The following is a 14,633-nucleotide window of genomic DNA, read 5'->3' as shown; positions in this document are numbered from 1 at the left end:
GGTTGCATCACTTCCATGCTTTAAAGACCATTGTGTTTAGATGCAGCTTCAGGCTATAGATTTTCATGAAAATATGACTTCATGCTTCATACAGCTCCGCTCTCAATTTCAGGGAAAATGCAGTTCATTGTATGATGGTTCCTCTTCTCTTACTCCCCTTTGATAAGCAGTAAGTTACAAGCTCTGGCCTGCAAAGTGTCACCGATGGCATTTGAATTAGCACCCACTGAAATTAAAGCAACTGCTTGTATCAAAGGTGTCACTTCAAGCTCTTTGCAAACTCAGGCTAACATCCATTACTGTCACAGAGATAGCAGCCTTAACTGCCCAGTATGCCAGCAAACTCGGATGTCAGTTTTACTGTAGAACCGATCCTAAACACCTCACTGGGTTCCTTGCAGCAGGCAACTGCAAAGAAGAGATCCTTGTAGCAGGAGGTAGCATAGTAAGTCAAACAGGGCAAGCTCCCTGCTGAAACCATGATACCATCAAGGCTGGAAAATAAGGGCTGTTAAAAGAGAGGAGGGAGGCTGGAGGATGAAGATGGCTTCAGACGAGAAGGGGTACCCCTCCTCCTGCCTCCCTCAGCCACCAAGTCACAGGATGCTTTGAAATCAGTCCCTTCGCTCCAGGTTCATTTTGCGCAGGGCCATTTGCCTTGATCTTCTGCCCCTTGCCTCCTCCCAGGAGTCTTCTTGAAAGTACACTTGGAATAGCTTCCGTGTGCTACAAAACATCTAACACGGCTGGACTGAATTTTAAAGGAGTTCATTTCAGTAATGGAACAGCTCATCGTCCTGTCATATTTCATATTAATCAATGAGCATTAATTCAGCCTCCACTGAGCATCGGTAATGAATTTTGCAAACCTTACAGACTGAACTTGGATTGCCTGAAAATATTGTATTGCTACAGTGAAAAGAGCAAGAAGACAAAACAGAATAGGCTGTGCTGTGGTTCTATAGTCGTCTTCCTTCCTTCTTCCTTTAAGATAATCTATTGATAAGCCTAAAGGACACACAAATGTCAGTATTTCTGGCTGTTGTTTATTCGCCAGTCAGTTCCACGATGGTTTCCAGTTAGGCAGAGACTGTCAGACCATCGCGCAAGGACACCCGGGAACACAGGTGGCACGAGAACACCCCCGCTGTACAACCGGAGCCATAAAACAGAAATGCGTCAATCAGAAGCAGCAAGAACAACTAATTGCATATGTTGCCCAACAGAAGAATTAGCATTTCATATTTGTAACACAAGTGCTAATAAAGAGACATGTCAGCTATTTCTTCACTTTCTGACAGTCCAATCACGTGGCACATTCCCAAATGACTGCGAGACAATAGGAAACGGCTCATTTTTCAAGAAAGGCCTGCATGGCACATGGCATTTCAGCCACTAACAACTCCCATGGTCCTTTTAGTTAGGGCTTAGCTGCAATTTTACTCCCCTGAATCGTGAGCGACTTCACTGAAGTCAGACGTACCCTGGGGAAGAACAGATTCAAATCAAGAGAATTATAGAAACCAGCTCCACACCAGGAAGTCTTGCCAACCTTGACAGAGGGGTTTGTACCTGCATCCCGATTCACTGGGTTGTCCACAATCCCAGTGGATCATGGAGCAGCAGAGAGGCAGAGGTTGTGCCAAGGGAGCACTCATAAGCCTTCCACAGCTAAACCACAGATATTCTGCATGCCAGCAACTGCAAGCCCAACGCAGGTGGCTTTACAGAACCATTTCCAAGAGCCTGCCTCTTCACTAAGGGGTTTTCAAGGTGCTGTACACCTCCTGACCATGCTACTGATGCATTTCTAGCTGAGCTACAGCACTTGGGTACTTCGCTGACTCACGCTCCGCCAAGGACGAGACAAAATGTTCGATTTGTACAAAATTCTGATTCGGCTGTATAAACCCCCACGTGCTCCTCACCGAGCAGCACGCACCCCTCTCCCAATGCCCTGCACAACCCCTGCACGGGGCACAAAACCCAGTTCAGAACCCTGCCAGGGTGTCGCCGAAGCTGTGAGGAAGACCTCTCGCTGGCAGAGTTCCCTACTCCAGATGCTCACCTGTTCAAGGGCAAGACAAGGGACAAAGTATTGGACATCAGTGCTCTTGGCAGTTATCTCACCCTACTTCTACTTGTGGTGATGTTCACGTGTTGCTCTGCTGCCTCTCGAAACTTGAAGAGCAGCACTTTGCCGCCCTTCATGGGCGCCCGTTTACCTCTTCCACCCCAAAAATGAACACTAATTTATACTAACAAATCACATTTTAAAGGCACCACTGTACTTTGCAAAGCCTACCTCAGTGACATTAAGCTCTCGTGTCACTTGGGTAGCATGGAGAACTGCCCGAGGCCAACATAATTTTTACCCTAAATATTAATGATGTTAAATAATTTCTCAGTCCCTCCAAAGGAACAGATTATTTCACAAGCATGGGGAGCCAGGCACCACAGGGCATTCCCTCTTTAGTTTTCTATATCCATACTGTTTGAGGACAGGACAAAGTGTTAAACTGAATCTAAGCCGCAAATGGAAGATGAGAAAACAGCTATGCCCAAAGAGATCTTGCACCTCTGGCCTGCTGCAGAAACACCAGCCCGCTCAGAGCTATCCCCTAACCTTGCCTCTCCAACAAAGTCATGCGAAAAACAGTGCTAAGGGGTGGGAGGGTGCTGGTGGAAGGAGTCAGCCTGCCTGTCTTTGTCTGCCTGCAATGCTTCCTCCCTTCCCTGCCATGGACTAAATCCTCTGTATTAACAAGCCTCCAGGTAACAGCACTGACCCTTCGCATCACAGCACTGAGAATCAGACTTGCCAGGGCCACGGCACTGGTGTTCAAACCTCCAAGCAAAAGTATGTGTGGCACGGAATAGGCGCCAGGTGACAGAGCAACCACAATAACACGCATGAAGACACAGCCACACCGGTATTACTGCCCACAGGCTCTGGGGTAAGGGGTCTGCCTGCAGACTGTACCTGCCCCTTTAGTCCTAGACATGCTCTGCCAGGCAGATGTCTCACCGTCATCTGCAGCACATCAACCTCCCGCTGAGTTAAGGACATCTAGAGCTCAGTGGCTCTGCACCAGCCTGGCTCCCTGCCATGGGCACAGCACTCCCTCTCCCCTACACTCGCAGCTGGATCGCAGGCGGGCAAGTATCCTCAGAAACAGCACGGCTGCAAGGCTTGGAAACACAGGGGATGAAAAAGCATCATCTTTGCTCCAGTCCAGAGCCAGGCAGGGAAGTGGCTGCCAGGTGGGAAAGAGAAAACCTCTCTGGATCTACTCATGCCTCTAGGATTTTCCATAATAATTACACCCATGCCATTGAGATGGCTAAACATCTTATCAACACCCCTCCCTGCCACTTTCCTACTGTTCCACGTGCACCTTCCCTCACGAACGCTCAAGAAAGCACAGAGAGGGAAAGCACAGCCTGCGAGTCCCTGCTGCAGCGCCTAGCAGCACCCTGCAATGCCAAGATGTGACCAACTGCAGCCTGGAGCAGACCTCACAGCAGGGTGTGGACTACAACCGGCATGCAAAAAAAGCGATTACTTTAGACACAACGCTCAGCTGTGTCACTACTGTGTCCAACGTGATATACATTAAGGTGACTGCAGTTTTCAAAGGTGGTGGTCCTCACTCTGATCAGGCTTACTTCGGGTCCCCCAAATAACAGGTCACTTTTAAACAGACCTTTGTATCTATAATTAGTGGAGCAAACCCATAATTATGCAGCAACGCACAGATACTACAAACCGACACCTTGAGAGGCTGCCCCACCACAGACAGTAGACTCTCTTATCCCTGAAGCCTATAGACATTACATTAAATGTGCCAGCGCTGAAGGATAAAAACAGTCTGGAACACGGAAGAGCCTCCAGCCTGTGAGAGCATAATCTTCACCATGGGGAAAGAGTTTCCCCCAGTTCTAGATCCAGCGCAACCCCACCAAAACCAGGACAGTTCCACAAAACCCACACCAGATGCCCTGGTCTGAATCCGGCCCTGCAGGTGCAGCTTCCCCTGAAGGCACCAACCTCTTGGCACCTCCACTCTCACCTTGTTCTCCTCAGGGGTGAAAAGGATGCGGAAAGTGGAACGCATGCCAGGTGCTACCTTACGGTACACATCCCTGGGGCCGATCAACTTGAAATAAGGTGAGCTCTCCAGGACGACCTTCACCAGCCGAGGAACCTGCAGGAAAGACATGAAACTATGACTTTGCCAGTTGTGGAAACACAAGGAGAAGAGACCTAGCCATGCCCTGGTGACATCCTTCCTCAATCACCTTTCCAAAGCACTTTTACCTCTCGAGGTACATACACATAATACACAAGGGTGGACCTGAATCCCTTCGGCTGGGGCAAAATAGCTCCAGGCCAGAGGCAGTAGGGCAATGCCCTGCTGTGAAGGAAGTGCCAAGCAGATAAGACACCAGCAGCATGGCGATACGATACCAGAATCAAGTCATCCACATAGTCAACAAACCCAGAGAACCTGCTTGCTTCTGCCTGCGCACATCCATGCCATCACACTTCTAAGGGGGGAATGTATCATCTGAAGGCAAAACAGGACGTTGTTATACTGGGGCAAGGAAGAAATTCACTTCTAACATACCGGGTTTGAGCAGGGCAGTCAAGCTGCAATGCTACAGAGTCATGCAGGCAGACCAACAAGAGAAGGAGACCACAGACATTGTGGCCTTACTGGGAATAAAAGCAAGCTGAGGAGCAAAAGGAGGAACATAGGAAAACAAAGGGACAACCCCAGAAACAAGGAGATGGCTAAGAGAATTTAAAGGGGGCTGTAGAGAAGCAAGGAAGAAGCATGATACTCTACAAGGAAAGGCTGATGCAGAAGATCAGAGCAGTCAACTTACCACAATAATGGCAAGCCAGGCGACCCCCCAGGCTGTGCCTACCAATTATGGGCTTCAAAGGCATTTTCTGCCTTGAGATGCATGACCAGCACTGACTCACAGTGTGGTTTCATTATTAAAAGCCAATCTCAGCTCTCCGGAGCCTCTTGCTGCCTGCTGATTGTAGCCAGGCAGCTGCCAGTGCAGGCAAGGCAGATCTCTGGGCATTCCTCCCCACACCTGGGAGTCCCTGCAGGCACCCTGCTGCAAGTTTCTGCCCTCTGGGATGCCACAAACACAGAGACTGCACACAGGCATTTTCTAGCACACGGATATCAACCCCTGAGCACCAAACCTCATCTCAGAAAGTCTAAAACAGGTGATTTTGACTGACAGGCAGCTTCACTGAGAAACAACGAACCCACATGAGGCTTGGCAAAAGTGGAGATCCATTCTGCACCACCCACCCGAGCCTGATAACCCACGGCTGAGGCAGTCCTGAACTCTCCAAACACTCTTTCCTCCCAGCAATGCCCTGGGGCAGCGAGTTCCCAGAGCCAATTTCACACTGCAGACAAACATTTTGGTCACCAAGTCCCTTGGGAGATGAGTTAAGACCTTCAGCAAAAGCCACCCAGAAGACGTGAGGAGCAGCCTGAAGACAGAAAAGCACTTGTACAAAACACAGGTACAAACAGGAAGTATGTAGCAAAGCGCTTCTGTATTTGAATGATTACAGAGCCTCTCTTTGGAATACACTTTGCTGTCAGCTGGATTTTGATGGAGCAGACAGCACCAGGCTACCATGCAGTATAAGTCAGTATGATTCAGAAGAATCTGCGAAACTGGTGAGAAAACTGAGACAGAGCACATGTTGCTTTTCTCTAGGACATTATCAAAAGCCAACGAAAGTAAAATATAATAACCTCTCTTAGGACTATCATCTCTAACTTTGTGTACTTAAATATGCCAAGGATTTTCCTTAGAGCCGATCTTACTTTCACACCAGCACTATCCAATGGTTGAGGTCTTACTAGCTTCAAAACTAATTCATTTTGGAAAAAAAAAAAATCAGCAGTTCACACATTGCCTCCTCTTTCCAGGGCATACAAATCCCAAGGTGCAGCTGTACAAGTTTAGGATTTTTTACTGGGAAAGGCAGAAATGTTGATGCAGATGTTCTTTTCCACTTGAGGAAGCAGGAATAGAGCAAATTAACTGTTTGCCTGTTGGCTGGTACTTGGCAAAGACAAACATTTTGAAGTGCCACTTGGATAACGGAGCACCTGAAGCCAAAAGACTTAGTGGGAATGAAGCAAAGCCATAGGGAAAGAGAAACTGAGGCACACTTTAATCAGGAAAGGATACCTACAGCAAAGAGTGCCCAGAATCACTGTGGACCACATAAATGGTATCCGTGGGGCATGGGCATCCACGCTGCATCTTTCCAATATCCCCGAGCTGAACGCCAGACCAGGAATGGCGCAGCACTCTCCAGGAATAACTGAGGGACCACGCCTGCATCCTCCCTTGCCAAAGGGTCTCCTTTTCAACCGTGTCCCTGTCAAAACCTGTCATCTCACAATATACTTTGACTTCTCTTGCTTTTCCTCCACCTGCCATATGCCCCAACAGCGCTTTTTTGTCCACCTGTTTGTTTCCCCCAACAGGGAGATTTGGAGAGGTGGTTAATTCACCCGCTCTCGTGCACACTTCCATCTTCCCATCCTGCCGCCCTCCTCTCATGGATACGTCTTACTCTTCAGTACACAAGACTGTCTTTAATTACACCTTTCTTTTTCTGACCCTTCTCTGCTGCCAGCACACTTACTGCTAGGTGTCAAGAGAAACCCTTGCCTGTACAATGTTCTCTCCCAGAGCACCTTCTAACTCAGCTCCTTTCCTCGCTCCTCTCTTTTCCCACCAGCTTGCTCTTGGCACATGCCTCACTTCATCAAGTATTTCCCCTACTGAAATTCAGAAGGTCTCAATTCTCCTCTTTACAGTGGAACAAAATTGCTGACGTTTTTCAACTTTTCCCTTCTCAACTTCCTTGGGAAATCTCAAAACGATCACATTTTTTTCAAGTAAAGGTGGAGACCTTCAAGAGCATGTTACTGTGGATGGGCTGTGGTTCTCCAAAGGGAAAGCAGAGAGCCACGTTGCCTTAGAAGAACCTGGGCAGAACTGAATTAAACTTAGCAGGAGCCTAAAGTGGCCCCTAAAGGCCTCCCACTGCTCCTGCTAAATCAGTCCGCTTCCACTGCTGTTTCAAAACACCCCTTCTGGAGTGCTAACACCACTAATTGTAACTTATTCCAACATAAAGCAGAGAAGACTCAACCCCTGTGCTCTGACAGTGAGCTGCAGAGGCAGCTAAACAGGTTGTGAGAGGCAGAGATGCCCTGCCAGAAACCAAGGTTAACCAAGGAGCCACCAGGACACGACACACACTCGAGGTAAAGCATGAGGGCAGATACGGACTGTACAGCCCTCGACATTCCCCTCAGTCCGGGGATTTCGAGAGGAAGGATGCTCACTAGAAAAGCTCCTTTGGGCTAGATACCACCAACGCGTGGCCAAAATCAGGGGGAGAATCTCCAGCATGGGAAGATTTCCACCAGCTTGCAAAATAAAGGTGCTGAGACATTTGATTCTGACGTGCTGCGCTGCAGCAGATAACTTGCTATGCTGTATACCATGTGAATTACACTGCTCTCCTCTTCCAGCACGGCATTAAACCTCCACGTCCCAGCACTTACCTTGTCGGTGTTCCTCAGAATCAGCGGCGCTTCATAGACCTCGCGGGGGACATAGCTCTGAAACACCACCTCTGATGGAAAAGGCTGAAACAAGCTCTGGTCCAGGTCAACTGAGGAGAACTGGAGATGCAAGAGAGAGCAGTGAGAGGTTCAGCTGTTGGGAAAAAGATTCATGAATGAGATTCCTACATTGATCTCCCGTGAAGTACAGTCTCTTGGTGAGTACGTCTGCCCAGCTCACACTAGGGAAACAGGAGCTCACCCACCTGTGTTCTGAGCTCAGCAAAAGTTTCTGGGCCACGCTGAGCGCGCTCAAGCTAATAAGCTCCTTTGGGAGGTGTTTCTCCAGGTTTCCTTCTCCAAAATGCAAGGCAGCGCTTACCTCAAGCAAAGCCCTGTGCTAACGGGGTCACACAGCTCCGGAGCACTTACTGAAAGAGCCATGAGCGCTCACGGAGAAAGCGAAACCCAAGAATTTACGTGAGACTCCATGGGAAACCATTTCGGGATGATCTTTGCTCTGAGACAGAGAGACCAAGTCCCACACATCCCCAGATATCATTTTTTGATACAGAGCCTAGAAATCAGTGAGAAGAGAACAGTACCAGAGGAGGTAAGGCCAACAAGAAAGTAACAGTAGTTAGGAAAAAGACATGTGAGGGGAACATTGGATGGTGATAAGGTTCAGCTCTTTTCTCAGCATTACTGGGCAACTTGAGTAAGACTGGACTTGAGATCTCCTTTTGCCATGAGCTTTAAAAGGGATGCTTTACTGTATTCTATTATTGCTCTTAATTAACACCACTGCAGAAGCATGGCTGAAAACATACACAAACAGCAAATGCTTACAGAGCAGAGGCATTACTTTGAGGAAATTCCTCCCTGATTTGTCTCCCCTCTTCCAGCTGCACTGCTCCCCCTCGAAAAACATGGGCAGGTCTCCATGTGTGGCGGCGGCACACTGCCAGTTAGTTGTGCACTCGTCTGACGCATTCCCAACCTCCCGTGCTGTCTAGGGCAATCCTTAACCAATTCGTTACAGGTCTCTGGCTGGCAATTTTCCACTCAACAGCCTACTTCAGCAATCTACCCATTTGGACTGCGTGTTGTACTGAGCAGTCCTGTAAGAAAAGCAGCTTTAAAGTAAACGTTGATCCAGATAAAGCACCTCCACATCGCCTCTGCCCGGCGTGATTCCCCTGTATATCTGGCACCCTGCAATTTCTAACACCCTGCAAGGGTCCCACACATTGTTCCAACCCAAAGCATTAATGCAATTGGTTTTGTTAAATCTTGAATAATTACCGTAGGCCCTCAGCTTTCAAAGGCCAATGCTGCCACCGTTGAGGGAGTCCTATGGCCCCAAGCATTTGCCAGCAACTGTACCGAAGCGAGATATGACTATTTCAGCAGGAGGATGGAAAACGGCAAGCTCGCACCCTGGTGTCCTGCCCCAGCCTTCCCCCAGTATCGGGCTTTAGCACTGGTAGCTAAATTCCAGCAAAACCCACCAAGTTCAGCAGAGGTTATTCATATTGGCTACTAAGCATATCAGGACTTCAATGTCTCATGGGGGAAAAATGTTTTACTTTTCCCCCAGCAGAAGGAACTCCACCACCACCAGCACTTCACAGAATCACTAAGGTTGGAAAAGACCTGTAAGATCATCAAGTCCAACCACCAACCCAACCCCACCATGCCCACTAAACCATGTCCCGCAGTGCCATGTCCACACGTTCCTTGAACACCTCCAGGGATGGTGACTCCACCACCTCCCTGGGCAGCCTGTTCCAATGCTTCATTGCTCTCTCCGGAAAGACATTTTTCCTAACAACCAACCTAAACCTCCCCTGGCGCAACTTGAGGTCATTTCTTCTTGTCCTATCACTAGTCACTCGGGAGTTGGAAAGGACAACAGGACCTAGTCACCGAGGTATTCAGAGAAGCTGGAGTCAGGCCTGTCACAAGCACGCACCCTCTTCAAATGTCACCCACAGCAAGGAAAAGGGCAGGAAAAGGCTACCTTTTGATGGGAGGTTTCACTCATGTCTAGAAGCTGGATAATCCGGGGCCGCCTCATCTCCCCAGTGCTGGCCAGCCTCTGCTCCGTGGTGAGAGACATCTCCTTCAGGAAGGCCGAAGGAGTCAGCTGAAATGCAAAACACCAGCAAGAGTGACACAAATGCCTTTGGTCAGAAAGGCTTTTCTTGTTCAACTGCCACTGATGAATAATTTGTGATCACAGCCACTAGGATAGTCCTGGAAGTCCCCTAAGTTACCTGCTGAAATATTTAACATCAGTAAATTAATGATATAGAGCGGAACACACACGCTCTAACCAAGTGGCTCTGCCCCGCCGTTAGCTTCTCCTTCGTGATTTGATGTGACATGTTTGGGGATCTCTGCTCTTCGGGCATTTGTTTTCTTTTTAGTTTTGCTGCATTGAGCCAGTGACCTTTGAAGACAGTGGGGAGGAGTTATCAGAAATCCCCAAACTCTATCCTTGCACAATTCTCACAACCAACACGTGTGTGATGTCACAGCTGGGTGAGTCAGAGGAAAGCAGAAAAGCAGCATTGTGCCAAGACTGACGTGGAGAGGAATGGGCCCAAGTTTTAGTTATTTCTTCTTAATTAGCACTTGTTTTCTCTCTGTTCTGGCCTCACAGACCCCTCTGCAGAAGTACACGGAGATATCTCATTCACAGAGCCTGAGCACTAGGTCATCTCCAGTCAAGTGAGCTCCAGTCAGCAAAGGGGACATCTTGGATGGGAAGGAGGAATCGCCCTGACTCCACTGCTGTTTGCAGGGCTGGATCCGTGCTCCACACAGGATATGAGATACAATTACTGTTTTGCAACCTGTTCTGTCTGGGACCAGCCACGTCTTCAGGCAGAGCTCAAGCAGCCCACCACATGCCTGGCTGCCTGGAGGGCAGGTACGGTCAGAGCAGCACTGGCAAGTATGCCTACGTGACAGAAGATATTACTGCCCACACAAAGAGGATGGAACGAAGCACACACTCACGCTTCAGCTATGCCAGTGCAATGCCCAGGACATTCATTTAACTTGGCCTCCAGGCAAGACTCTGGACTTTCCCCAAAGCAGCACGCACTCCATCCCCCACTGCACCATGACAGCCACCTCCGGCAGAAGCCGGGCAGCAAAGCGATGGGGAGGTGGGGTCCAGCTTCACAGTGCTGCTAGACAACACGAGGGGAAGGCGAAGGAGGGACACAGGGGGAGTTTCCAGCCTTAACACAGGTCCTGCCCAGCCACAGCAGGTACTTACAGTTACAGACTCCTCTGTCTCTCTAACTAGCTTTGGAAAACGAGGTGCTACCACTTTGCTCTGGAATCCATCAGCCATTTTGGAGGACCCCATGGACAGATGCATCTTGCCAGTGGCCATCTCTCAGCTCACCTGGAAGGAGCAACAACGGAACTTTGAAACTCTAGAATCCCATTCACGGTAGAGCCAGAGGACACACCCACGTCTCCAGGCTGCAGCATCCTTCCGAAGTAGAGAACTTAAGGCCTCCCCACCCTGTTCCGTGATTAGACCGTATTTAAGTGGCACAGTCAAGATTCATAGCAGTAAAACCCCAGAACAAACATTCCCTGAGTCAAAACAGCCTTTTGCTGTGGGTGCAGTCCCACGAGCCACAAACACACACCAGGGCCTGCTGGCATTTCTCACCTTCCCCCGCTTCCATTGCTTTTGGAATCCCATTTACTGGCATTATTAACCCAATCTCTAGTAGTAGCCAAACTGTCCTTTATTCCTTTTTACAAGTTTTCCGGTGGGAACAGAAGGAAGGTAAATGTCACTTAGCTGCTTCATTTTGCCAGGGCAGCTGACCTGATGTGACTGTGTGCCTGACCCTACTAAGTGCTCGGAGTACTATGAACAACCTTAAACCCAGGGATCGCTGCTGCCCCCAGCGTTAATAAAATCAGACTACTTGCTGACTTTGCAAACCCGATGTCCACCCTTTGTGCAAGGAGCCTGGTGATGCTTCCAACTAATGGAGCGTAGAGTTCAATACTTTCATTAAGAACTATAGTTTCTCAAGGCTAATTTGGTTGGTTTAAGTTACAAAAATTATACAGCAAATATGACTCCTTCCAGGCATTAATTACCACAGTGCCCAAGAATGTTTCTCCGTGGAGAACGAGGGCCCTCATTTTCACTTATTAACACCCAAACTGAAGGCTCTGGTGAGCAAGCAGAAGGGGACCGGTGCTCTCTGCAAAAAGCAGCTTTCTTGGATTCTCTCGGCTTTTGCACACAAAGCCCGCGGGGGGGCTCCAGCGTTTCCCAAAACACACACGGTCTGCCAAAGCTGCTTAATTTCCGATGGCAGAGAAGGTGAACACTACAGATTATTACTTTTTCGAGCTAACGGGGACTTTGAGGGGTAGGAATACACTGCATTCCCAGAGAGCACAGTGGGGAGGTGTCGCTGCAGCTGTACGCTACCAGCCAGAGTGCTGGCAGCTGAGCAGGGGGAGGCCACAGCCAGCTTGTCCAGTAGCTTCTTCACCATAACCATGGCTCTTGAAGGATACAGACACCAGGCAGCACTGCCAAGCTGCCATTTTTGAACAGCAACGGACCCGAAATTAAAACCAACATGGGTGTACATACTTTGCAAGCCTACACACACGGTTCAGGACGTCCTGCAGGATGTAGACGACTGCAGCCACCGCTTTCTGACCCAGTCTTGGGCTTCACCATGCTTGGAGGTGGAAAGATCATCCCTCTCACAGAGCTTGCTGCCAGAGACACAGGTGTAGCTGAGACAGGGAAGACCAAGTCCCTTCCAGGCTTCTTCCTCAGGACAGGGCTTATCAGTTCCAAGAACACTTGCAAACTAGCCACAAAGTGAAGCATCAGCCATCTTCCCCAGGGGAGACCCACGCTTTCAAAAGGAGAGCCCAGAAGCTGAAATTCACACCACCACGGATGCTCAGGACCACCAGCTCAGAGGAGGTACAGGGTTTACATCACTGCTCCTTCTCCATTCCTGGGGCTGTACATACAACCCCACAGGGACCAACAAGCCCCTCTTCCCTTGCCAACACCCTCTCTGCCCCATGAGCTCACCTCTGTTTTCCTTCACAATATCCAACTCTCACCATCAGGTTCACCTTGGAGCCACCATTCCCAATTCACACTTGGCTCTCAGTTGGCTGCCTGCGTTTCTGGCTAAAAGGACACATTTCAAACAGCACAGACTGCAGCTAGTCCCAAGGAAGCAGAGAGGGGGGGATCACACTTGCACACAGCCCAGCACAGAAGCAAGCCACCCACCTCAGCACTTCAGACAAGCCACCCTTCTCCACCCTAGCAGGGTCTGACCAAACCAGGCTCTTGGCCCTGGTCTCCTTAGAGGCACAGGTAACAGTCCATGCAGGGAGCTGCTCTACAGGGCTCCAAATCCTGCCCCCCATCCCCTGAGAAGCGTTGTTTACACAGCTCTTACCCTCCTGCAGAAACAAAAGAGCATCCAGCCAAGGGCAACAGGCAGCCATGTTGCATTAGTAACCTCTCCTTTGCTGCAGTGCTAGAGGGACACAGAGCACTATCAGCCACCATCCCCAAAAGCCCTGCTGCAGGCTCTGAGATGAGACCTGACAGCACAGGCACTGTCTAGCTTCCGAACACCAACACCAGAGCCCCTGGCGGGGGTTGAAACAGGCACATCAGAAACATAGCTGTCCTGTCACCAGTGCTGCACTCACCAGCTCCACCACAGAGACAGCCTTGCAACTTTCCCTTACAAAGCAGCACGGGGACTCCCAGGACAACCGGGCCACAGAGAAGAAACCTTCCCCATTTTCTTAACCAACCCAAAACCTTTTCTCTTTCCTACAGATAGAAAAAATCCCTCCCGTGCCACAGGCAGCACAGAAGATGCACCAAGGATGACATTGACGGTCACAGATTCGCACTCATCTAATGACAGCTCTGCCAGGGACCAGGCAAGGTGTTTGATCTCACAGGGACTCAGCTTTCCTACCTGCGAGGCAAGTCCAGCAATACTTATTTGGGAAAAGGACAGTCACAAGAGCTAGCAAACAACTCACATTCAACACAGTGCTGTTAATACTATGGAGAGACTTATCTAGCCTCTCTCTCTGTAATTAGCCCCTTTCTCTAATGTCTGAGCAGCCCAGTGTTTTTAGCAACATATAGAATGAGCTTTCTTAGTAGAAAATTATCTCTTTTACCAGTCTAACTTGGTGGGAAGAAAAAGTATCACTGAGAAACCTGATCTTATCCATACCCTTACAGCATGCTGGCTAGATCAACATATCTTTAAAACACATGCCTGCAGCAATCCTGAAAGGCAGGGGAAAAAGCATCTCAGCTTTGTGGATAGAACTGCAATGCAGACGATACTGCACAGGAAAATGAAGGTATAAGTTTAACACGAATCAGCTGTTCTCCAGCAACTGCCTACAAGCAGGGTCTTGTCCCATAGCAGACAAAAGGTCTCATACTCCACATTTGCTGTGGGGTTAGATGTCCGGCATATCTGCAGTCAGGTACAGCCGCCTGCCTGGAGAGTTTCACGAACTCTCCAGTTTGTGAAAAGTGGAGGACCGCCGCCAAAAGATGGTCCTTCCATGTCTCTCTTTTTTAATGCTTGCCTAGCTTTACCGTGCTCAGAGACAGAAGATGAAACCCCATTCAGCCACGTGGCAACATGGGCTAGAATGAAATAGCACCCATTCATTCACAGATGACTTGCAGCTCAATTACTAACAGACCGAGAAGCAGCAAGGTGGAGAAAGGCACTTCTGAACACACACACACACACACACACAGAGACGCACACACACAAACACACGCACACACACAGACACAGAGGTAGGAGGGCTGCTGCACTTGGGCAGCTCTTTCCATCCAGTTCTTTTCTGAGCAGAGCAGCCCCAAGTGAAAACTGCCCTTCTTCAGCCATTTCAGGAGACAAAGGGGGTCCATCTGCT

At 49.2% G+C, this 14,633-nt stretch overlaps 1 protein-coding gene across 1 annotated transcript in view; it reads right to left on the bottom strand.

The window, feature by feature from the left end:
- Positions 1 to 11,031, bottom strand: part of LOC132317720 (hydrocephalus-inducing protein homolog) — a 71,162-nt gene extending 60,131 nt beyond the window's left edge. Inside the window, exons 1-4 of the mRNA XM_059822820.1 lie at positions 10,927 to 11,031; positions 9,658 to 9,783; positions 7,635 to 7,754; positions 4,074 to 4,208 (exon numbers count right to left, since the gene is read on the bottom strand). Coding sequence (XP_059678803.1) covers positions 4,074 to 4,208; positions 7,635 to 7,754; positions 9,658 to 9,783; positions 10,927 to 11,031 — 486 coding nt within the window. The remainder of the gene's footprint in view (positions 1 to 4,073; positions 4,209 to 7,634; positions 7,755 to 9,657; positions 9,784 to 10,926) is intronic.
- Positions 11,032 to 14,633: the final 3,602 nt, after the last annotated feature.

The sequence above is a fragment of the Gavia stellata genome, chromosome 11 (assembly GCF_030936135.1).
Source record: "Gavia stellata isolate bGavSte3 chromosome 11, bGavSte3.hap2, whole genome shotgun sequence".
Classification (NCBI taxonomy): Eukaryota; Metazoa; Chordata; class Aves; order Gaviiformes; family Gaviidae; genus Gavia; species Gavia stellata.
The sequence above is the reverse complement of the archived record's forward strand: the minus strand, read 5'-3'. Positions and strand labels throughout refer to the sequence as shown.